The sequence below is a fragment of the Crotalus tigris genome, unplaced genomic scaffold, assembly GCF_016545835.1.
Source record: "Crotalus tigris isolate CLP2741 ecotype Arizona unplaced genomic scaffold, ASM1654583v1 scf7180000017625.6296891, whole genome shotgun sequence".
NCBI lineage: Eukaryota > Metazoa > Chordata > Lepidosauria > Squamata > Viperidae > Crotalus > Crotalus tigris.
In genome coordinates, this window is record NW_024096520.1 from 778,823 (window position 1) to 802,342 (window position 23,520).

Consider the following 23,520-nt stretch of genomic DNA (forward strand, 5'->3'; position numbering starts at 1 on the left):
ATTTCAACTAAGTTTCTGGGTCTTACAAACATAAACTTTAGATGTGTTCTTAGAAAACAGAATAGGTAGTCCTCAACTTATGACCACAATTAAGCCCAAAATTTGTTAAGTGACTTAAATGTTAAGTCATTTTATGACTTTTCTTGCCATAGTAAAGTGAATCATTGCAGTTATTAAGATAGTAACACGGTTGTTAAGTGAATCTGGGTTCCCCATTGACTTTGCTTGTCAGAAGGTCACCAAAGGAGATCCATATGGCCCTGGGATACTGCAACCGTCATAAATACGAACCAATTGCCAAGCGTCTGAATTCTGATCATGTGACTATGGGGATGCTGCAACAGTTGTAAGTGTGAAAAATGATCATAAGTCTCCTTTTTCAGTGCTGTCGTAACATCGAACGATCACTAAATGAACAATTGTAAGTCAAGGACTACCAGTACAATGGTTTACTGCAGCCTAGCCAGATTTGCATGTCTTCTAGTAAATGCATGCTTAGTGATTTGCCACCATGGTCAACATTGTGTGAAATTACCCATAATGTAGTAAATGATTGCTTTATATTCTTATTTTTTGAATCTTTCACTTTTAGTTAAGGCTTAACATTTTCAGTCTTGGAAATAGCATTAGCCTTCCTTGAGAACATTTTTAAATTTTATTTTTAATTTTTTTTAAAAAAAAATCTTGCATTTATATTTTTGTAAATAATTTCAAAGTGGCAAACATACTTTCCTCTTTCTATTTTCCCCACCCAAAAAAAAAAAGCCAACAGCCCTGTGAGGTGGGTTGCCTCCTTCCTAGGGCTAAGAGAGAGTGACTGGTTCAAGGTCACCTATTGGACTTCATGTCCAATGCAGAACTAGAACTCACAGCCTCCTGATTTTTAGCTTGGTGCTTTCACCCCTACACCAAACTGACTCTCATCTTTATAATTGTATATGGTATATTCCTAAGGTTGTTTTCTACACAGGTCATTTTATGATGGCAGCTGGGACTAGAATTTCCATTGCTAAGCAATATGGTTGTAAAAACAATGTGATACATTGTTTAGCAATGGCAATTCTGGCACTTCCGGTTGCCATTGTTAAGCGAAGACCATTGGCTATTAATCAAAGACTTTCTCAAAACTTTCTCCCAGTTTCCAATGAGCAAAGTCAATGGGGAACCCAGCAGGAAGCTGGTAAATGGCTGCTGACAGGTGGTGGAAGGTGCAGATGCCATTATGATGTGAGCACAGCGTGACTGAGGGTGACTACTCTTGGATACATGAGGGTTCATGAGGATGTGCAGGTAGTCAGCATAAGCAGGGTATGTACAGGCAGGTTTCCCACTGACATTGCTTGTGGGAAGCTGGCAGGGAGGGTTGCAATGGATGATCACATGACATGGAATCTTGCAACCGTTTAAGTATGAACCAATTGCTGAGTACCTGGATTGCAATCATGTGACTGGGGGCGGGGCTGAGATGGCCAGACCTTTGAGGATCAGTCATAAGTATTACTCAGTCAGTGCCGTTGTAACTTTGAGTGGTTGCTGAATGAGTGATTATTAATCGAGGACTACGTACAATTCAAATCAAACTCTCACTATTCCTTCGACAATGTGCGCAATGTTGTTTTTTTCCTGTCACTTTCAGTCTGTCAATCTGAGAATCATACTAGGAAAGTGTGATGTTTACACCCTTCTTTTCTTTCCCCTGACTCCAGTGGATGTGGTGTTACCAGAGTCCCCGGCCAGCATAAGGAACGTGGGCACGTCCTATCATCTTCAATTTCAGCTTTTTTTCTTAAGAAGTCCTTTAATTTTATTGGCCTTTGTGATGAAATGCTTCTTCTAATTGCAAAAAGCTTAGCAAGTTTAGCTGGTTCATTCCAATTCACTGTTCATGTGGTGCTTTCTCTATTATTGCATACTCTCACGGTTTGTCCTGGACAATTTGTTTCGTTCAATTTCTATTGATCTCATTCATACAATGAATGGTTTAGAAAGTTTAGGAAATTTTCCACAATGTACTCTATATTCCTGGCACATTGGTGGTTTATTGTATATCAGAAATTGGGGCACTTACAAATGCCTAGACAGGAACAGAAAAATATGTAGTCTCCCTTAGTGAAGCAACAGTTATAGTTTTGGAAGTGATCTTAAAACGTTAAGTATCTCAGAGTACAAATTGTTTAAGAACCATCCCTGTCAGTCAGTTGGTCCCAGACTTCCCACAAAAAAAATTACTTTTGCAGTCTTCTGGAGTTCAGAAATGGACAAGTTAAGTGGAACAGAGGAACGGCAGCCAATATCTTCTCATGCACAGCTGTTTGAGAACTCTCCTCCTTCTAAGCCACTGGACTTTGAGAGGACGGAAAGAGGTAAGGTTGTCCTTCTTAATATCTTTTAATATCTATTTATCCAAGCGCATCCATGGGTGTGAGTGTGCCCAAAAATCAAAATGGAAGTCTGTTTACTGACGGTGTGAAGTTATAAGAGCACTAAAATAACTGAGATATGACCAGTCCCCACCCTTCCGACCCCATGGCATCCCCACGGTAACATGGTGAAAACTTGACTGCTTGGCAACCAGCATGTATTTACAATGGTTGTGGGTGTCCCGGGGGTCATGTGACTGCCATTTGCAACCTTTCCAGCTGGCTTCTGGCAAGCAAAGTCAATGGGGGGAGCTTGATTCACTTAACAATTGTATGATTCACAAAACAGCTGCGGTGATTCACTTAAGAACTGTGACAAAAAAGTGGTACAATTGGGTGCAAATTCATTTAACAACTGCCTTGCTTAACAATGGAAATTCTGATCTCAGTTGTGGTCATAAGTCAAGGACTATCTGTATTTATTAGACTTCAATGCTGCTCTAATCCAAGACTGACTTTGGGTGGCTTAGAGACCTGAATGTACTAATGATTAAATGATATGGCTGATGTTCAAAAAGGTGTTGGAGCTGCCAAAAAGGCCAACACAGTGCTGGGCTGCATTAACAGAGGAATAGAATCAAGATCACGTGAAGTATTAATACCACTTTACAATGCCTTGATATGGCCACACTTGGAATACTGCATCCAGTTTTGGTTGCCACCATGTAAAAAAAGATGTTGAGACTCTAGAAAGAGTACAGAGAGAAGCAACAAAGATGATCAGGGGACTGGAGGCTAAAACATATAAGCAACAGTTGCTGGAATTGGGTATGTCTAGTTTAATGAAGAGAAGGATGAGGGGGGACATGATAGCAGTGTTCCAATATCTCAGGGGCTGCCACAAGGAAGAGGGAGTCAAGCTATTCTTCAAGGCACCTGAAGGCAGGACAAGAAGCAATGGAGGGAAACTAATCAAGGAGAGAAGCAACTTGGAACTAAGGAGACAGTTAGAACAATTAATCACTGGAACAACTTGCCTCCAGAAGTTGTGAATGCTCCAACACTGGAAACAGATTGGACAGCCATTTGTCCGAAATGGCATAGGGTTTCCTGCCTGAGCAGGGAGTTTGACTAGATGACCTCTAAGATCCCTTCCAACTCTGTTATTCTGCATTCTGTAAATACTAAGGAAGATTCCACTTACATCCATCCATCCCCTGCAGGAGAGCAAAATGCAACACATCAGACCCCAAAGTCTTGCTGAAAAGCAAAGACTCAGTCATCTTATTAAAACCCAGTAGAGTTTTAATATCCTAATATCTGGGAGATGATGTTCCATAGAAAGCGGCACATTCTCACCCCAAAATGGTACAGCTGCAAAATGTGATGTTTGCTTCTTATGCAGCCAGCAAAGGTCAGATTTGTCGTTCATTTCATTGCTGCTGTGGAAATTTATTTATTCAAATAAAAAGCAGAAAAGAACTGCTAAATTTGTCCTTGGGTCTTGAAGTGAAGCCTGGGGGGCTGCAGGATGTTCACTAGAATATTTCAAGCACTACCAAATTTTCTTTCTTTTTCCAAGTCAACAGCTGGATTTTAAGCCATATCCCATAAACCATTTATTTATTAATTTAAAGCATTTAGATAGCTGTCCATCTTTCAACCAACTTTGGGCAGCTCTCAATCAAATCATAATTCCCAATCAATCATAAATCATGGTTTGAAAACCTCAGGTATATGCTAAGCCAACACTATACCAGTGGTCTGCAGAATCCAAGGGTTTCCAGGACACAGAGATATTGGTGCATGGTAGTGCAAAATATCCAAATATTATTTGGAAGGCAGTGTTTGGCTTCATGTAAGACTGCAAGAATAGTGAAATCTCAAATTCCCCTCCTTTCTGCTTCCTAAGGAAGAAAATGTGGATTCCGCTTCATGGATCTGGAGGACGATTTACAACTTGGGTCCTTTTCAAGAATTATTGGAGGAAGAATGTCTGTACCAGGAGGGCAACCATGGCAGGTATTTGTGGGTTTTTTTAAAGTTTGCTTATTGCTATTCCCAGGAACTGCAGTTCATCTTTAAAAAAAAACAGACAAAGATTAGCATTTATAGGTGGTCCTTGTTGATTGTGTCCATACAGTGACTATTTTGCAGCTATGATGGTGATGACAGAACAACTTTGGAACCAATTCTTGCATTTTTGACTTTCACAGGTCTGTAAAGCAAAGGAAAACTGAAGTAAGATCATAAGCACAGTTGCGGTTTCACTTAGTGACTGAGTTGTTGACCGAGAACTAGCTGTATACAGCTAAACCAGAAATAGCAGATGTCCCTCAGCAAGTTCTCTAATAACTTCCAAATGCATCTACCAGCTGCAGTAGAATGGTCAAGGGAAATGTTTTGTAGTCCAGGACTCACTGACTAGTACCTATATTAAATACCAGTGAAGTTTTAATAATGGCAAGATAAACTCATTTGTATAGCTTCAATTCTTTGATTGATGTCCCTAGAATACAAGGACAAACTTTTGCTGCTGTTCACAGCTCCCTTGTCTAATCAAACTTCTGATTGGCCAGGCTGGATTATAGCAACCACTTAAAACAAAATCTGTACATTTGCAAATCTCTTTTTTCAGCCATCTGGTTTCTGTCTTCTCCCATCCTCCCTCTCTCCACTTAATAGGTCTCCATCAAGCGAGGCCAGTCTCATTTCTGCGGTGGCAGTTTGATTGGTGATGATGTGGTGGTCACTGCAGCTCACTGCGTCATAGATTTCGATCTGTAAGTTATATTTTATATAACTTGCTTGCTTGGAGAGGAACCAAAAGTAATTGAAGAAGGTGCCTGGTTACTTGTCTCCTGAGATACGGTGGCAGCTTCTGGAGTAGCATGTGCATAAAGCTTGTGGAATCTGCAGGCAAAATGTAAACTAAGGCTGAAGGGAGGAAGTGTTTGTGCAATATTTATTAAACTTGGCGACTTTGAGATTATGGACTTCAGTTCCCAAAATTGGCAACCCAGAGAGTCTGGGAAAGGAATAGAGGAGAGAGAGAGCAGATATAAACAACCAAGAGACAGTAGATTAGTTAGATGTCAACTTATCACATAAATGATAGTTTAATCCAGATAGAAAAAAATCTGGGGAGAAGCATGTCAAACATTCAAAAAGTTTCTCCCATAATTATCTAATTATAAACAACAATGAGAAATTTATCCTAACTTTCCAAAATGTCAAGACCAGCATTGTACACAACACTGAAATCTGTGTCATTCTTGAATGTTTAATCTTGTCCACTTGTCTGGCAAGATCAAACTAATGCTGTAAGTATTGAAGGTGACTTATCTATTTCTTGGATGCCTACCCAACAGCAATTGCATTTGAAGCAAAATGCTGTGGCTTTGGGGCATGAGGGCCCAGTGGTTAAAGACCCACTGAACTTGTCAGCTGGAAAGCTGACAGCCCAAGTTCAAGACCAAGAGCTGTCCAACGAGGTGAGCTCCCGTTCCTTGCCCCAGCTCCTGCCCATCTAGCAGTTTGAAAGCATGCAAATATTAAGTAGATACCATTTCAGTGGGAAAGTAATAGCGTTCCATAAATATCTTTGGACAATACTGGCTCCCTTAGCCAAGAAACTGAAATGAGCACCACATCTTAGAGTTGGACATGACTGGACAGGGAAATCTTTATCTTTTATCTTCACTGCATGCTTCTCACATTAAAGTGGCTCAGTCTGAGTGCTTGCCGGGGGTGTCGTGAATTCCAGTTTCTAAGAAGGAAGCCTTGGAATTCTGGGATTCTGGCTAGAAATTCTGGGAGTTGCAAACCCAACAGGTGAAAAAGGCTGTTGTAAATCCATGAGAGCTGATGATAAAAATGAATTTCCTAATAGGTTTCAGTACATTAATCTGATTGTTTTGTTGTAGAATTTGCTGGGTATCACCTCTGCAATTTTAGGGATTTTTTTCTCCTGTGTAGAAGAATCAAGGAATCATAAGTTTGGTTCTACTACATTGGACGTGTAATTTGTGCAAAGGCCAACTGGCTGAATAATAATTCTTTCCACCCTTTTTTAGAAATGTTGTGAAGAATCTGATTGTGACTGTTGGTGAGTTTGATCTTGGCAGTGTGGATGAAGAAGAACAGAGTGTCCCAGTCTCTGAAATTGTTATCCATCCTGACTTCAATAGATTTGGGTATATGGATTCAGATATAGCACTGCTGTATTTGAAACACCAGGTACAATATGGTAAGAAGACACTTGAGTGAAACACTATTAAAGAAAATGGTTGGAATGTATGCCAAAAATAGGAAATGCTTGAGAGAGGAAGGTTGTAACTCAATCTCCCAACTTCTATGACATCAGTAGAAGGGGTGTGGCCAAGATTTTTTTTTTTTTTTGTAAAAGTAGTTAAGGAAGTTAAGGATGGGAATAGGAGCGAGAGACTTTGTAGAGGCAAACTATACTCTGGAACCTAGGAACAAATTTTTGATTTCTCGTTGGATTTTTTTTTAAAAGGGGAGAAAAAAAACTGGAGATCAAATCTGGAAACTTCTACAGGCAGCATTGCTGTATCATTGAGCTATTCTTTGGGCACAAACATGTAGAAATGAAATCTTCTTTGTGAAATTCATGGGTGTTCATCAAAATAAAACATTGATTTAAAATTTCTGGGTGTGTTCCTTCTTTTAGGCTATGAAGTACAGCCTATCTGTCTTCCCCATAAGAAAGATTTATTTGAAGCTGGAACACTTTGTGTTGTGAGTGGATGGGGCAAAACTTCTGAGGGTGAGTATTTTGTCCTAAGCTTCCTAAGGAGAATGGCATGTGAAGTTTGCTATTAATTTTGTTATTGTTTATTGTTAATTGCGAAGTCTTGTCTGACCCATCATGACCCCATGGACAATGTTCCTCCAGGCCTTCCTTCCTCTACCAACTTCTGGAGTCCATTTAAGCTCACTTCTATTGCTTCAGTGACTCCATCCAGCCACCTCATTCTCTGTCGTCCCATTCTTCTATTGCCCTCAATCTTTCCCAGCATTAGGCTCTTCTCCAGCGAGTCCTTTCTTCTCATTAGGTGACCAAAGTATTTGAGTTTCAGCTTCAGGATCTGGCCTTCTAAAGAGCAGTCAGGGTTGATCTCTTCTAAGACTGACCGGTTTGAACACCTTGCAGTCCAAGGGACTCGCAGGAGTCTTCTCCAGCACCATAGTTCAAAGGCCTCAATTCTTTGGCTCTCAGCCTTTCTTATGGTACAACTTTTTAATTATTTCAGAATGAACCTGCAGAACTACAAAACTTAGTGGGACTCACTATTAGCTTTGCTGCCTAGAGCTGCTGAGAGTTATTGTATTGGACCTTATAAAGCCCAGGTTCTCCTCACTGTCTCACTGTCTTTCTCCTATTATCTCATGGATTTTCCTCACCAATGAATTGAAATGCTTCACATAAAACTCTATTAGCATGGACCATTTCAATTCTACACCCCATCCTGCTTCTAATGCCTCTGTTTGAAGTCACAGTGGTTATCTGGCTTCTCTCTAAGGCAAGGTCTCCCAATTTTGGCAACTTGCTGGAGAACTACTTGGATTCTCCAGCAAGGGGAATTCTGGAAGTTGATGTCCACATGTCTTACAGTTGCCAGTTTTACCCTCTGCTCTAGGGTAATAGAGGCAAGACCCAACACATTTTACACAGTTTGAAATTACCCCTGGACAGTGTTAACTGAAGGACATCATAAGACTGACTCACACAGGGTCCAGGGACAAGTTATAGGCAACATTGTGAGACCTTATGGAAAAGAGATTTTGAGCTTATGGATTTGTTCCAAGGTTTAAGTACACGCGGGAAAGGCCATCGATCATATTTTGTTCTGTGGCATCTTCTGTTCTACATTTTCATCCTCAATGTGAGCAGTTGGTAGTGACCCAACATCTAGCTATCTGGAATGATGAGTGCTTTAGGGATTGTATGGCATATCAAAGTAATCGGAAAGAGCATGAACAACCTTGCTACTTGGGCACCCTCCAGAGATATTGGTCTGTACGACACATGACCTTTAGCCCTTGTGGCCAGTATACTATGAGAGAAGTCATTAATCTTCTTTGAAGGAAAAGCCTTGAAGCTGCTTTGAGCTTTGAAATTTCCTTGCCAATTACAGTAACAAAGTAGGAAATATCTATTTTTCCCAGAAAGGCTTGAAAGAGGCAGAGTGGATGTAAAGGAAACTATAGCTCTCTAGACATTTAATACTGAAGAAAGTTCTAGGGATACATTGACTGTTTTAAGTAGAAGGATGGAGTGATTTTGGCTGGGTAATCTTAACATATCCTACTTTGAGGTGAATGCATAAGTTGCCTAGAATTTTGCACTGAGAGAATCAGCAGATTTGTAAAACACTTTAGAGTTTTTCAACCTTGGCAACTTTGAGATGTTTGAACTTCATCTCCCCAGTCAACTGGGAAACTGTCTGAGGAATTCTGGGAGTTGAAGTCCACACATCTCAAAATTGCCAAGGTTGAAAGCACACCTTTAAGGAGCTTGCCTGCTTTCAGGATTAATGGAAAAGTTCCTTGAGATAGATCTGTGTTCAAACAGTAGATAAAATGCCTTAAGATGCATGAACTTTCTACCTCTTAATTAGCATTTTGAAACACAGGGATTTTCTTTTTATCATGTGCCAATATTTCCATTATTAAAAAAAAATCATAATCTAAAATTTACATTAGGATGACTATTTTAGGGCATTAAATTTTAGATTTAAGATTTTTGTTAAAAAATTATTGTTTAGATTGTTAATATAATAGATGGTTTACTGCCTGAATGTTACCACCTGCCCTAGGGATCAGTAGATCCCCACAAAATTAGGATGGCTCCAGGCATTAGACCAGGAAGTCAAGGGAGCCTTCTTTATTATCTTTTACTAAACTGTTATAACCTGGGTCTTCTCCTTGTTATCTTTTTTTTCTTTTGAATTTTGTGAGCCACTCAGAGTTGTACATGAGTAGGCCGCAGTATAGCCTGAATAAATGAATGAATAAATAAAATTAATGTTCCTTATCACCATTTCTTTGGGTTTTTAACTGCTATATTAAGAAGTCATTTGGAATGCAAAGATGTTGTCTGGAGTTTCAACATAACAATATTTTCACTTGTTTAATTTTATTTAGCTTATTGTATGAACCCAGCCAGTGTGTGAATGTGTGGATTGATCAACAAACCAAGTCAGAGCAAATTAAATCAAAACTTTATTATAGTTATTGACCAAAAATCCAACAAGATAAATGAAATTTGATACATAATGAAATGTATTCAAAAGAATATTAAAAAAAATATTGAATACTCCATTCAAAAGAGACAATAAAAAAATTGAAAAGGAAACAAAAAGACCAAAATACCTCCTCACCAGCAATCGACACTCAGATAAGCAGAGATTAACACCAAAATTAACATTAGAGAAATGATCAAGAAGCAAACATTATACCCAATCAAGGAATTACCAAACAAGCTAATGGTAAACAACAACCCAATCAAAGAACCACCTCCAAGACCATCCCACCAATACTATCAGAGCAAACCACTAGTATATAAAATAAGAGTAAACCCCTTCCATACTAGCATTGATGATATTACCTAGTCTGCAGGAAACAACCAAGTTCAGAGAGCGCACATAATGAAATATTCAACAATTTTTAGAATGTAAGCATGGTTACCAAAGACATCCTGTCCATTAATGGTGACCTTCTCATGGCAAAGGGATGTCACTAAGTAGCAAAATTTTGCCATAAGATAAGAGAATTTAGGATTTCTATTAGCTATAAAGTAGCTTTCATACAATTCTCCAATGCAATTAGGACTTTTCTTTAAACCTATGGTTGGAGTAGCTCTCAAAAGAAAGGAAAAAAAAGAGGCCCAATCAAATTTTAGTGCGATATTGAGGATATGCAAACTATTAGCTTGGGTATGAAGAGAGCTTTCCTGTTCTGAGAGTTCTTGGAAAATACTTTTTTGGATCCCGAAGAGTTGTTTTCTTTTGCAGCTGGCTCCCTGTCAAACGTCCTACAGGAAGTGGCACTCCCCCTCATTGACAGCCTAACCTGCAGTGAACTGTTGAAAGCTTTAAATTTGCCTCCAGTACAGAGGTCCATGCTGTGTGCTGGTTTTCCAGATGGTGGGAGAGATGCGTGCAAGGTAGAAACTATACCACAAGGGTTTAAAGCACCCCAGAAAAAGAATTTGCAAGCTGTCCCAAATAAATTTTATTCTTTCATTATTAGGAGGATCCCTCTACCCCATATTTCTCATGGTATCCTCTATTTTATTTTTCTAATTAAGGGCAATGCACCAATCAGGGTGAAACAATTGCTGGAATTGGACTTCTAGTTTTATTGCCTTGTTGAAAATACTGACCCATCTGATAATTTGAATCATAACTTACAAGGGTCCATTCAATGCTGGGATCTTAAACAGTTATCTCCCTTAAATTTGTTTTTTAAAAAAAGCTAGAAAAGAAGAATAGATGCACAAAGCATGCTTGCAGCCTTGGTTTATGTGATATTCTTTTTTTTATCTCTAAGGTTGAGACAAATTTGAATTTAGTATATTTGCTGGATTTCTTTTCTTTAAAGATAATACAATATTGGGCAATACAATACTGAAATGGTGTTGATTAGAAAGTAGGACATTTTGGTCTATACCAGTGTTTCTCAACATTAGCAACTTTAAGAGATATGGACTTCATCTCCCAACCTACTTCACAGGTTTGATATGGGGAGGGGGAAATGGATGAAGAAATGTTGTATATCCTCCTTGAGTTCCAAAATAGAAGGCAAGCTCTAAATTCAATACGTCCAATAAAATAAATAATGTGGAGAGGGGATCATGTTCTTGGCATATTTCTAAAAATGTGGATTGGGCTACCAATTACTTATCTGGAAGAGTTCTTCTCATGTTATGTTGTATATCAGGGTGATTCTGGAGGCCCTCTAGCATGTAGAAAAGCCAGCGGCATCTGGACATTGGCAGGCATCACCTCATGGGGAATTGGCTGTGGAAAAGGTTGGCTTATAGACAAGAGGATCAATGGCAGTAGAGGTTCTCCAGGCATTTTCTCTAAAGTGGATGAGCTCCTGGATTTCATTACTCAACATATGATCAGTAGTGAGTATTGCTGTGAACTCAACCTTCTTTCACCACTGATAATTCTCTAGGATTACATGATTCTTTTGCCCCATAGCAAAATGTGGAGGGATGGGGGTGGTTGTTCTCTCTGGAAACTTTCAATTTCTAAGGGTTCTCCCTTTAGTACTCTTTAGTACACTCTATGGTGACCAAGTCAGAAAAAGTAGAGTTAATGAAGATGGCATGGGAATGGTGTGTAGTGGCTTTCTTTTTAGATATCTAGGCATTCAAAGGGAGAGTTCTTCTCGTGTATTTTTTCCAAATTGAAGTCAGAAAGGTACAGTTCCTTGCTCCCCTGTGATCATAGTGCTCATATGGTCAACCTCTAGATGAAAATATAAAGTTATATTTGGTAAGTCAGTGGCAGAAAGTACACAATTACTGGGTCAAATGGAAGATCGATGCTTTGTTCTGAAAAAGTATTACTCTGCCAAGTATTAATCTATGTGCCTTATAGATACCTTCTGAGATGGAATGAGGACCTGCATTACAGAGGGAGAAATTTTGCCAACTCAGAACTTCCCCAGAAGGAGACCTGGATCACGAGATTGTGCAGTCTAAAACTGGAGGGAGAAGGGAGAAAGAGGTTCAGGACAACCACACCCTAGAAGCTGATAAGGAGAATATTTGTAGTTCAGGGTTGAAATGAGGGGTCCTTGGTGCACTCTGAGCTTGAAACCAAGCTCAGAGAGGACCAAGAACACTTCATCCTAGAATCTCTCAGAACGTATCTAGCAGCTTAGGAAGTTATAGTTTTAGTTTGGCAACATTGATGTTAGGCTCATGCCCAGAGAAGAGACTGAGATCCAGTCAAGTGCAATCTTTGTTTGCTTACATCTAATATAGGGGTCCTCAACCCCCAGTCTGTGGACCTATTCTGGGCCGAGGCATGCCAACCGGTCCGCACAAACAAGCAAAGCCCCATCTGCGGGATGCAGGCAGCACACAAAACCACGCACCCTCCGATCCGTGGAAAAACTTTTCTCCACGGAACTGGTCCCTGGTGCCCAAAAGATTGTGGACCATTGATCTAATAGACTGAATCTTGCTTTCTATAACTTTCTAAGGTAATAGATATAGTACAGTGGTGGCGAATCTATGGCACGGGTGCCAGAGGTGGCACTCAGAGCCTTCTCTGTGGGCACGCGCGCTGTTGCCCCAGTCTTAGGCCTTCAGCTGGGTTTTATAAAACCTTTTCGATTTAGGCATCTGCTGCCGTGTGCAAAAAAAAAAAAAAAAAAGTTCAATCAATCAGTCAATTTCAACTTCTCACGGGGAAAAAAAAGATCTTGCAAAGTTGGAATTGATTGATTGAACTTTTTAGCCCCACCCGGTCTGCTGTTACCACCGCAGCCACACCCACCCAATGGGCCACACCCACCCAATAGGCCACACCCACCCAATGGGCCACACCCACCCGGCACTTGACAATGCATAAGTGGGTTTTGGGTTGCAGTTTGGGCACTCGGTCTCTAAAAGGTTCGCCATTACTGATATAGTATATCCTTAGAGATTCTAAGATGTAGTTACCCTGAACCTCTTTCCCCTCCCCCCCCCCGTCCAGCTCAGGATTGCTCAATTTCTTGATTGGGTTTCCTGGGAAAGTTCTGAGCTGGCAAAATCTTCCCCCCCCCCCTGCTGCTGCAGCTGCACATTCCATTACATCTTGTTGCTGACAATATTTCACAGGTACCTTTTTGCTCTCTTTGGCTCAGAACCTGGGCCAAGCTTTCTGTCTGCGTCCAGCCTAGAAGAGTGCAACCCCCATGGAAAGCTGGTGTTTGGTGAAAGTGGCCTTGTTCGGTACCCTCACCTGAGTGAAGGCAATTACCTTGATAACAGGTATGTATTTATCCCAGGCGCTGAGTTTCCTTGAGGGACATTACTAAATGAGCTGCAGTGACAGGATTTTGTGAAACAAAAGGAGAGTTTGTTGACAGATGCAACAGAATATTAAATGCACGTGCACAATAAATGTTACTGAGTTAAATAATATTTTGAATGTAAATCTTAACCATAAAGAAATAAATTAAATATAATGTGCTTTGCCATTCTAGTTCTTCACTGCTTCTTTGACAACTAGATAGGGGCAGTAAGTTTGGCTGTAGATTCCTAGGGAACTTGAAGCAATCTCTTATCTATACATAGATGCCTTCTTAGTCAAATGCCAGCAATCCTGTAATAATGTAATTATCATTTAATTATTCAATAATTATTTGAATTATTTGTTAGCAATTTAATTTCTTATTCAACGGTTTTGAATTATTTGCTAGCCATTCTATAATAATGCAGTTGGTTATGCCAAAGATCCTCAGTGTTTTTGGAGTTGGCCTAGAAGTTGTAGAGGTAGTCCTCGTCTTACAACCACAACTGAGTCCAACATTTCTGCTGTTAAGCAAGACAGTTGTTAAATGAATTTCACCCCATTTTACGACCCTTCTTGCCACTGTTGTTAAGCGAATTGCTCCAGTTCTTAAGTTGGTAACAGGTTTGTTAAGTGAATCTGGCTTCCCAGGTCACAAGAGATATTCACTCCAGGACACTGCAAATATGAGTCATTTGCCAAGCATCTGAATTTTGATCGCGTGACCCTGGGAATGCTGCAACGGTCATAGGTTACTTTTTTTTCCACTACCTTGTAACTTTGAACAGTCATTAAATAAATGGTTGTAATTAGAGGACTACCTGTATTCCAGGATCAGGTGTCCAAAAAGTGAGCAGGAGCAAACTAAGATTAGATTAGATTTAATTTAAATTGTGCTCAAAATAAATTAAATATTTAATAATTTCCCCATTCTGTTGGAATCGTAGACTTGTTCAGTGTAAGGATTGGGTGTGGTATTGCTGATAATCTATTCTAACCCTCAGTTCAATGCAAGAATAAAGATTAAAATGTGGAGGTAACTTTGGAAGAGGAACTGGGGGGGGGCATAGCTTAAGATATAATAGGGTACATGTGACCAGGACCTCAAATTACATTCCCCTTTGTTACACTTTGAATCAATACCTGTGATTCCTCTTTTATGCCATCTTTTCTGTAAGTCATTCAGCTAGGAATTTAAGAGATATAGGATTTATATTTTCCAGAAAAACTCTGTTACGAAGCCAAGAACATGTAGTGAAGTGTTTTAGCAACTTTCAGAGGTGTAGACTTCAACCCCTAGAATTCCCCAACCAGCAGTTCTTGTCCACCCCACACCTCTCTTATCCACGAGAGCTCACTGGGAGATCGTGGTCCAGTCAGTCTGTCTCAGTCATCTGAGTCATACTCTTGCTATTGTCAGGGAATTATGAGGAGGGGGCTTTATATATGTTGCCTTAGGTTTCTAGATAAAAGGCAGGATCTAAAAGCCACAATTATGGATCTTTTATGTCAGTGTTCCCCAACCTTTCTAGCTTTGCGGACAGGGGTGGTGGTGTTCCATGTGAGCAATGTGCAAGCATGCGTGCACAACTGGACTGCATGCTTGCCCGCTGCTCACATAACTGCAGCTGCATGCACATGTGTGCTCACTCACCACTTCTGCTCTCTGGTTCCAAATGGGCCATGGCCCAGGTCTTGGGGACCTCTGTTTTATGTTCGTATTTTTTCTCTGTGGTTCAATATGTCCATTCACTTTGTATGCAAGCAAACAAATAAAAGGTGGGGGAGATGAGTTTGCTGCTCTGTTGCTTTGGGAGTACATTTGTAGGTGGTAGACGAAGACACAGTGCAAGGCATTTTCGTCTGAGAAGTCCATGACAGTTCCTGACTTCAGGTGCTCAGCAATATCATGTCTTCTGCCCAAGCCATACTTTAAATTGTCTATTTCCAGCTGGTGCATTTGGAACCTAACTGTGTCTGAAGACAAGATCATTCTGGTGGAATTTATCAAACTAGACGTAGAAGATCAGATTGAATGTGACCACGACTACGTTGCTTTCTATTCAAGCAAGAAGGAATTAATTGGTAGGTTTGAAGGTCTCTCATGTGATTCTTTGTGAAGTTTCAATCTAAGATTTAGGAAACTGCCCTTGGCTGAGTTGGCCGCTTCTCCATTTGGCCCAGTATGTTAATTATGACTAGCAGATGTAAATCTCTACCCCAAACTTCCCTGAAGGCAGCCATCTACATTTCCACAAACAAAGTCAATAATCACCAGAGCCAAATTGTAAAGGCAAAAAGGAAGTTCAAAAAGAAGGTGCAAATCTTCAGCAAGCTCTGTAAGTCATACACAAGATTCCAGGTCCATAGGGCAAGGTCAAGAGTCCAGAAGTAAGGGACAAATTCCATAGGAGTTTGGCCGGGGGAGTACATGCCAAAGCAAAGCAATTGTTCCTGACAAAGGCTAACTCCCCCAGCCTCTGCTCAATCCAGGTGTTCCTTGTGAGGAGAGATGGAGCGACTTTCTCCCGAGCAGCCTCACAGACCTCCTTTGTGCTTGCCTCCGCTCTACTCTCCATGCTCTTGGGTCTAGTGGGGGAGGCAGCTGTTCTTCATCAGAGGGGATCTGCTGCCTCTCAACACCACTGCCTGTTTGCAGCTGATACTCCACTTGTGTCTATGAGGGCAGGCAGATCCCCGTCTGGTTGATCACTTCCCCTGATGTTTGAGGGGCTTGGGACAGCATCATTCTCAGCCTCTGGCCTCTCCAAACATTTCCCAGGGAGACATGCCATCTCCTTCAGATGGTCCTGGTTCCAACTTCTCCTCCTCCAAATTGGGATCGGATGGGGCCATGACAACTGGCGGTTTTTCTGACCTGGCGGTTTTTCTGACCTAAAGGAAAATTTTAAGAATTGAATCTGGGAAACGTGTTTGAGAGCCTGCCATCTCCAACTAAGCACTATATTAGCTGGGCATTGTGGAAGTGATCATCTTAGTAGATCTATATGATGCCAGCTTGCAGAGGATTCCTCTGAGTTGAGCACCAAATTTATGCACTGATAGACCCAATCAGTGATAGAATAGTCTTTTGTCTTCTTCTTTTCTTTTCTTTTTTTTTTATTGAAAGTTTATAAAATTTTACAATAAAATACTCCCCCCTCCCAACCCCCAACCCCTCCCCCCTACTTCCCAGAGCTGAATACAGTGTTAAAAACAACGAAAAACATAGAATTTAAATGAACATCAAACAATTATGCATACATCCAAAAAACAAAATTTTAAACACTTTAACTCCAGTACATAAAAACAAAAATTACCATCCTTAAACATAGGTTATTCAAAAGCTTACCCTTAAATATACATTATTCAAAAGCTAAATAATACTTTCTAATATCATATTTATTTTGTATAAAATTCACCCATCTTTTCCACACCAAAATATATCTCTCTTGCGACTGGATTTTCAGATAAATCGAAATTTTTGCCATTTCAGATAAATAAGAAACTTTAAGAAACCATTCTTCTAAAGTAGGCAAAAAATCCTTCTTCCAGTATTGCCCAATCAGCAACCTTGCTGCTGTAATTAAATTCAACATTAAAATAATCTCTTTACCATCACAATCATCAATAATACCTAACAAAAACAATTGTGGTATAAATTTTATCCTTTTATTAAAAATCTTCTGAATATTCCACCAAATCTTGATCCATTGTCTTCTTCTTTTCTGACTTCTCCTGTTTTCTCTTTCTCCTTCTGCTATCATGCCCTTCAACTCGATGGAGGGGAAGAACAGTTCATCTTACCAGAGAGATGAATTGATGCCTAGCAGAGAGCTCTGGGGAAAAAATTGTCTGAACCCAAGAATCCTATCCATGAGCTGTACCAGTTGTACTTTTTGTAGTCCTTAAAGCTACAAAGAGTGGGTCAGTAGGATGAATGTGACTCCCACAGGGTTCAACTTGACTTTATTCTCTTATAACAGGTAAAATCTGTGGTGATGTCTTGCCTTCCCCCTTGCTGATAGAGTCTGACCAAGCCATTGTTATCTTTGTGTCTGACGGCAGCATTCATGGCAGAGGCTTTGAATTCACCTTCAGTGCTGTGCATCCAGCATCTGAAGCAGGTAACTTCACCTTTGCCTCTGGACCTCTCTGTGGAGGACAGTTGGGGAATAGGCAGCTTCTTGCTCTCTAATTTTCCAAAAAGCAGGTAGACATTCTGCTTCCATTTGCATATTTTAAGTGTATTGAGGTGGAAAAAGAACTTAATGTTGATTTGCCAGTTAATAAGGTGCAGATGATGCATATAACATCTTTGCTTATTTGCTGCTGCCTCTCTTGCTCCAATGTTGTAGGCTCTGGCTGTGGCAGTGTTGCAATGCTAGTGGAAGAAGGAAAGATTGACACGGCTAATTACCCTGGTTTATATCCCAGCAGCACAAAATGCCACTGGCTCATTGAAGCCCCAGTGGACCGTGTCATCAAGGTAATAAGGAGCAATGACCTAGGTTGGAGTACAACCAACTTTTTTGTAATGCCTATGTCAGGCAGTCACAAATCATTCTTGAGGCAACTCTCTTGCTTATCTGTGTTCTCAAACTTAAAATTGCTTCTTCATTGGCAGAGTAAGGCAGCTGCCTCAAGCTGATGATTTTGGAGGTCAAGAAAGGGAAATAGATTATTATTTAATTTGATGTTACTGAATTCTTTTTCTGCCAGATATAGAAAGGGAAGTTGAAAGGATTTCCTCTCTCATGAATCAAAATCATGTCTTGATTTGCTCTACTGAGCTCCTTGATTCAGTTGGGATAAGAGTTTTTTGCTATGGCTTCAGACATGTTGTTTCATTAGATGCCCTTCAGATAAGCTAGGGCCACAATTTCTAGAATGTACTATCGGAAGTCTTAGAGGACATAAGAATGGGAATGCTATTATGTATGTTCTATGGGAGTGAATGCTAATGTTTTCCTTTTCAGTTGGAGTTTGAAGACTTTGCAGTTGAAAACAGCCAGGATTGCATTTATGATGCTGTTGTTGTTTATGGTGACACTGAAGAAGAGCACCAGCTAGGTAATAACTGGTTTGACTTGGTTGATTGTAATGGCTGTCTGAAACGAAAAATTGAAAGAGTGCACGAAGTGCCTCAGCAATGATTTACAGCTCTCAAAATTCCTAGGCAATGTGGCATTGACCTTGTCCACTTACTCTTGAAGATGGTGTGGATTATATTCTGAAAGAAAGTCAAGCAAATGGACAGTGGTGGTGGACAAGAGATAGTAGACCAAACCAAAATGTCTCTGGTTTAAAACATTTGTCCCAAAATCTTGAATCAACTTTCCTGAAGTGATTTAGACTAAGGGAGCTCTTTTCCCTTATTTGGGATATGGTCCCTGTAGAAAAGTACTTCACTGCTGATGGCAGGAGTTGTGTTCTGTTTTCCCCTTATAGCTCTCCTGTGTGGTTTCTCAATCCCTTCACCTGTGTGGAGCCCAGGGAACATCATGCTGATCCACTTTGAGAGCGATGAAGAAAATAACTTCAGAGGATTCAAGGCCAAGTTTGGTTTTTTCTCTTCAGGTTAGTTGGGAATGTTCTCTTCAACATCTGCTTCCACTAAAATAAAAGATTCGCATCCCTTTTGATCCAGAGTCAATGGGAGTGAAGAGAAATTAGAGAGACTTACCGAACTTTAGGGCCTCACCTGAATGTACAAATCAGGCTGGGGAATTTCTTGACGGCATTGGGTTCTAAATAGTATCAATTCCAGGCAAAGGTAAAAGGTATGGCTATAGATTTTATACCATTGACATAAATAATTGAAGTAATCTATTGGGGCAGGAGTGTTTTTGTGTCAAGTACTCATTATCTTTCAGAGTCATCTGCAATTGGACCATTCTGATCCTTAACATGCTTTCGGATTATCAAGTGTTTCTGAGGTTCTAAATTGACTTGTCCTATGGAGTGCAATAAGCATTTAACAGGTCAATTTTCAAACTTTTATCTGTTTCATCCATCATAATCCTTTTTTTTTTTTTAAAAAAAAAAAAAGCCTCTTAGGTCAAACTATGTACAAAGACAAAGACAACTTTTTAGGATGCAAGAAAATATAAGCTATTCTCTGAAGACACAGTGAATTTTGTTTTGAGTGGAACATGCAGGCCTTGAGCATTGTCTGATCAAGGGCATATGTGAATAGCATTAGTATTTAGACTTATATACCGATTTAGTGCTTTACAGCCCTCTCTAAGTAGTTTACAGAGTCAGCATATTGCCCCCAACAATCTGGGACCTCATTTTACCAACCTCGGAAGAGTGGAAGGCTGAGTCAACTTTGAGCGGGTCAAGATCGAACTCCTGGCAGTGGAATGCAGAATTAGCTGGCAATACTGCATTGTAACCATTGCACAACCACGGCTCTTCTGAGTTGTGCCACTGTGTTGACTTTGGGATCTTGCTACTTCTAGGTCAGGTGATGACCTAGATTTCCACATTCCTGTAAAAGATTAATGCATATATCTCATGAGATATAGAGGTTAACTGTTTCAGATGACAAAATGTGTTCAGATGGTCCAATCATAGCTTTCTGTCTGGATGAGAAAAGCAGGAAAAAAACTTTTGTAGTGGAAACTTTTCTCTAGGAGAGAGAGAGAGAGAGAGAGAGAGAGAGAGAGAGAGAGAGAGAGAGAGAGAGAGAGAGAGAGAGAGAGACAGAGAGAGAGAGAGAGAGAGAGAATGTATGTATGCATGTATATATGTATGTTGGGGAAAGATCCCAGAGAAGAGAGCATCAGAAAAATAGGAATAAGTTCTATGAGTGGAGCAATGAATACTGAACTGTGTAGATTTGACCCTTTAGGGTCACATGGTTAAGAAATAACTTTTTGCTGAACTAAAGCTTTCTTTCTTACAGCAACAACTAGAACGGAATATGCAGGGCTGTTTTCTGTATCTGCATTTGAGCCCAAAGATATCCCACTGGGTAAGCAAGTTCCTCAAGGATTAATAATAGCTCCACTTTCGGATTTCCTAGGAAACAACCTGAATACAAAAAAGGAAGGATTACTAAAACCCAGCAGTCTTACCTTTGATTTGACTTAGGCACTTCCAGACAGTGCTGTTATTGTAACATCAGTCTGCCTAAATTCATTCATAAAATGATATGGGGATTGGGAAAACTCCAGGTTGTAACACTTCCTCCTCTAACTGTGCTGAATCTTCCTATCATTATTGCTGTCTTCTTTGCATATAAAGAATCTATTAAGAAAAATAATAACTTTACGATATCTTTTGACAGATAACACCAAAACTGGTCTGTCTGGAAATATTCCCATTTGAGCTGTCTTTTCTCTCATGCCTGAAGGTTGATGGATTCTATTGTTGCCCATTATGAACATAAAACGTGCAGTGGCTGTAATGGTTATATCTGAAATGCTTCATTTTTGCATTTGGCAAACACTGCTAGAAAAATTCTAAGGTGCTCTGAGTTTTATATGGACAAAAGTAGCTAATCATGGATTCTTCAAGTCTGAGGTGTGTTGTTAAATGCAAAATGTGTTTTGGATTTTAGAAGAAATAATAGTATTAGGAAGATATATACCAGAGAGGCGTATGTACGTATATGTGCATGTTCACATTAGCATGCGAATGTACACATATGTTCTAGAGCTATGAGAGAACAAATGATGATTATAAAATCTTGAAACTTCACTTGCCTAGCAATGAATTATTGAATTCTCCTGGATGTCCTCTAGCATTTGGTTCTTCTCCTCCTCCTCTTGCTGCAGATATCTGTGGTTTTCCTCCCTTTGGTTCCCAGAGGCTGTCAACACTTATCATTGGAGGAGAAGAAGCTTGTCCTCACTGCTGGCCCTGGCATGTGAGTTTGCATTTTCTGGGTGATTACAGGTGTGGAGGTGCCATCATCAACTTGACTTGGGTGCTCACAGCCGCTCACTGTGTAAAGATGTAAGTACATATGTAAGATGTTAAGCTGGGCAAAGTAGCCTTTTGTAGATGCTGGTTATTTGGAATAAAGTAGGTAAGAGCAGTGCTTTTTTTGTAAAAAAAAAAAAAAAAGGTGCCGGAACTCACACACGTCATACAACCTGTCTTGCCTACCCTACAAGGTTCCATCCAAAAAAGGTGCCAGAACTCCGTTCTGGGTGTTCTATGACAAAAAAAGCCCTGGGTAAGAGTGAATTTAGACCTGGGAAGAATACTATCATGCAGTGCTTTTTTTCTAAAAAAAAAAAAAAAGGTGCCGGAACTCACACACACTATACAACCCACCTTGCCTACCCTACAAGGTTCCATCCAAAAAAGGTGCTGGAACTCCGTTCTGGGCGTTCTATGAGAAAAAAAGCCCTGCTATCATGCTTCAGTTCCTGCAGGGTCCTGAAACATTTTGAATCATCTCTGTAATTTAATTTATTCTGCAAAGTGGATATGAATATAATGAAGACATCTCAGCTTTCACAGAAAGATTCCTAAGATTTTTTTGCAGGAATGTTAAATAAAAAGTTGAATAAGTTAAACTAAAAATTAAAGTATGTTTTGTTAACATTTTTCATTTATGTAAAAGACATGATTTAACAGCAAAGGAACACCCTTTTTTTTAGAACAAATAATCCATCATATTGGACTGTTGTTGCTGGAAACCATGACAGAATGCTGAAAGAAGCTGCTGAGCAGGTAGAGACAAACGTAGCTTTATGTTTCTTTTTCCTCACTGGTAGAGCACCTATTTTTATCCCCACATGGTCCTTGGTTCAGTCCCTCTTCAGCCTCTTCAGGTATGGCTGGGAAAATTCTTGTAGAACAGAGAGATTACTTAAACTAGTGAGGGGAGGAAAAAAGAAAACTGAAAAAAACCTTAAGCAATCTCTACTGTGTCTGATCCATTTCTAGCTACCACACCCACTTGCAGAGCAAAGAGATCGAAGAAGGGATTACAAGAGAGTAAGCAGGCAGACAATGGGGAATACACTGAGCTGTTTGCACAGTGCGCTTGCAGTTCCTAACTCTAGTTCCTAGCTGCCGGTACCACTTTCTTTTAATGTGTATTCCCCATTGTTTGCCTGCTTACTCTCTTCTAATCCTGTCCTCTCCAGTGTATGTAAATAAAACATTAGTTTCCTTCTTGCTAGTTATACCAATGCCAGAGTAGCATTCCAAAGGACAGGAAAGTAGTTAGGAGGCAAACCAAAACTGAAAGTGTAAAATTGATTAGTCTTGTCTTTTTTGAGCCAACTACCCCAGCACCCCAGAGCTCTGTATTCTAAAAAATAGGGAGTGAGGAAAGGGAAACATTGTTGGGGTCAAGTGATTTTCCTCTTAATAACTGTTTCACTTAATGACAGATCCACTGATTCCAACTGTCATTCCTCAGCCAGGATTACACATAGGTTTGTTTCCACAGAAAGTGAAATTTGTTTTCCTATGCTTCCTAAGAGAATCAGTCTCTCCATTGTATGAAATTGTATTAAAAGACCATAGCAGGAATGAGAGAATTTGTTGAAGATATGTTCTTTGACAAGTAATATTTTAGCAACTGCATTTTGTCTGTAGGTGTAGAGGGGCAAGTCTAGGACCGGATGACAAGCTGCTACCAAAGCAAGAGTCAGATAAACAGAGATTAAGTCCAGGCTAAGAAACTAGATTCAGAAACCAACTCAGACAAACCCTTCTCTGGTTCACACAGATATAAAGGATATATTCAATTTTTCAAGATTCTGTTACTATAGCTTTTAAAATAAAAGTAGTCCTTATTTCTTAATTTGTACTATCTTGTAGGCCTGACAATGTCAGGTGCAAAGAACCAGGAACACTTGCTGAGTTCAAAGCACTGAAGAGATTATTATTGCTATCTATATACAACAGGGGTCTTCAAACTCAGCCCTTTTATGATTCATGGACATCAACTCCCACAATTCCTCAGCTAGCATGCCTGGCTGAGGAATTCTGGGAGTTGAAGTCCATGAGTCATAAAAGGGCCAAGTTTGAAGACCCCTGATATACAAGAACCTGGTCAACTAATGGTCAAAGCTAAACTGATACAAGATGAGGGTCAATGAAATTCACAGGGGCTGGATTTGGGTCTATTGTGGCTGCAC

The 23,520-nt window shown here is 40.0% G+C and overlaps 1 protein-coding gene across 3 annotated transcripts in view; it reads left to right on the forward strand.

Annotated features, from left to right (window-relative positions):
• The first annotated feature begins 1,943 nt into the window (after positions 1-1,943).
• The window catches only part of OVCH1 (ovochymase 1), a 49,790-nt gene continuing 28,213 nt past the window's right edge, over positions 1,944-23,520 (forward strand). For 2 of the 3 annotated variants that reach the window (XM_039333333.1, XM_039333337.1), the window contains exons 1-16: positions 1,944-2,363; positions 4,273-4,382; positions 5,046-5,143; positions 6,437-6,609; positions 7,054-7,149; positions 10,400-10,551; positions 11,328-11,520; positions 13,257-13,383; positions 15,357-15,490; positions 17,392-17,532; positions 17,764-17,894; positions 18,385-18,478; positions 18,857-18,985; positions 20,319-20,387; positions 21,193-21,373; positions 22,027-22,099. In XM_039333333.1, the coding sequence (XP_039189267.1) occupies positions 2,255-2,363; positions 4,273-4,382; positions 5,046-5,143; positions 6,437-6,609; positions 7,054-7,149; positions 10,400-10,551; positions 11,328-11,520; positions 13,257-13,383; positions 15,357-15,490; positions 17,392-17,532; positions 17,764-17,894; positions 18,385-18,478; positions 18,857-18,985; positions 20,319-20,387; positions 21,193-21,373; positions 22,027-22,099 (2,010 nt within the window). In that variant the 5' untranslated portion in view covers positions 1,944-2,254. The remainder of the gene's footprint in view (positions 2,364-4,272; positions 4,383-5,045; positions 5,144-6,436; positions 6,610-7,053; positions 7,150-10,399; positions 10,552-11,327; positions 11,521-13,256; positions 13,384-15,356; positions 15,491-17,391; positions 17,533-17,763; positions 17,895-18,384; positions 18,479-18,856; positions 18,986-20,318; positions 20,388-21,192; positions 21,374-22,026; positions 22,100-23,520) is intronic. The other variant, XM_039333336.1, reaches the window with a different exon arrangement.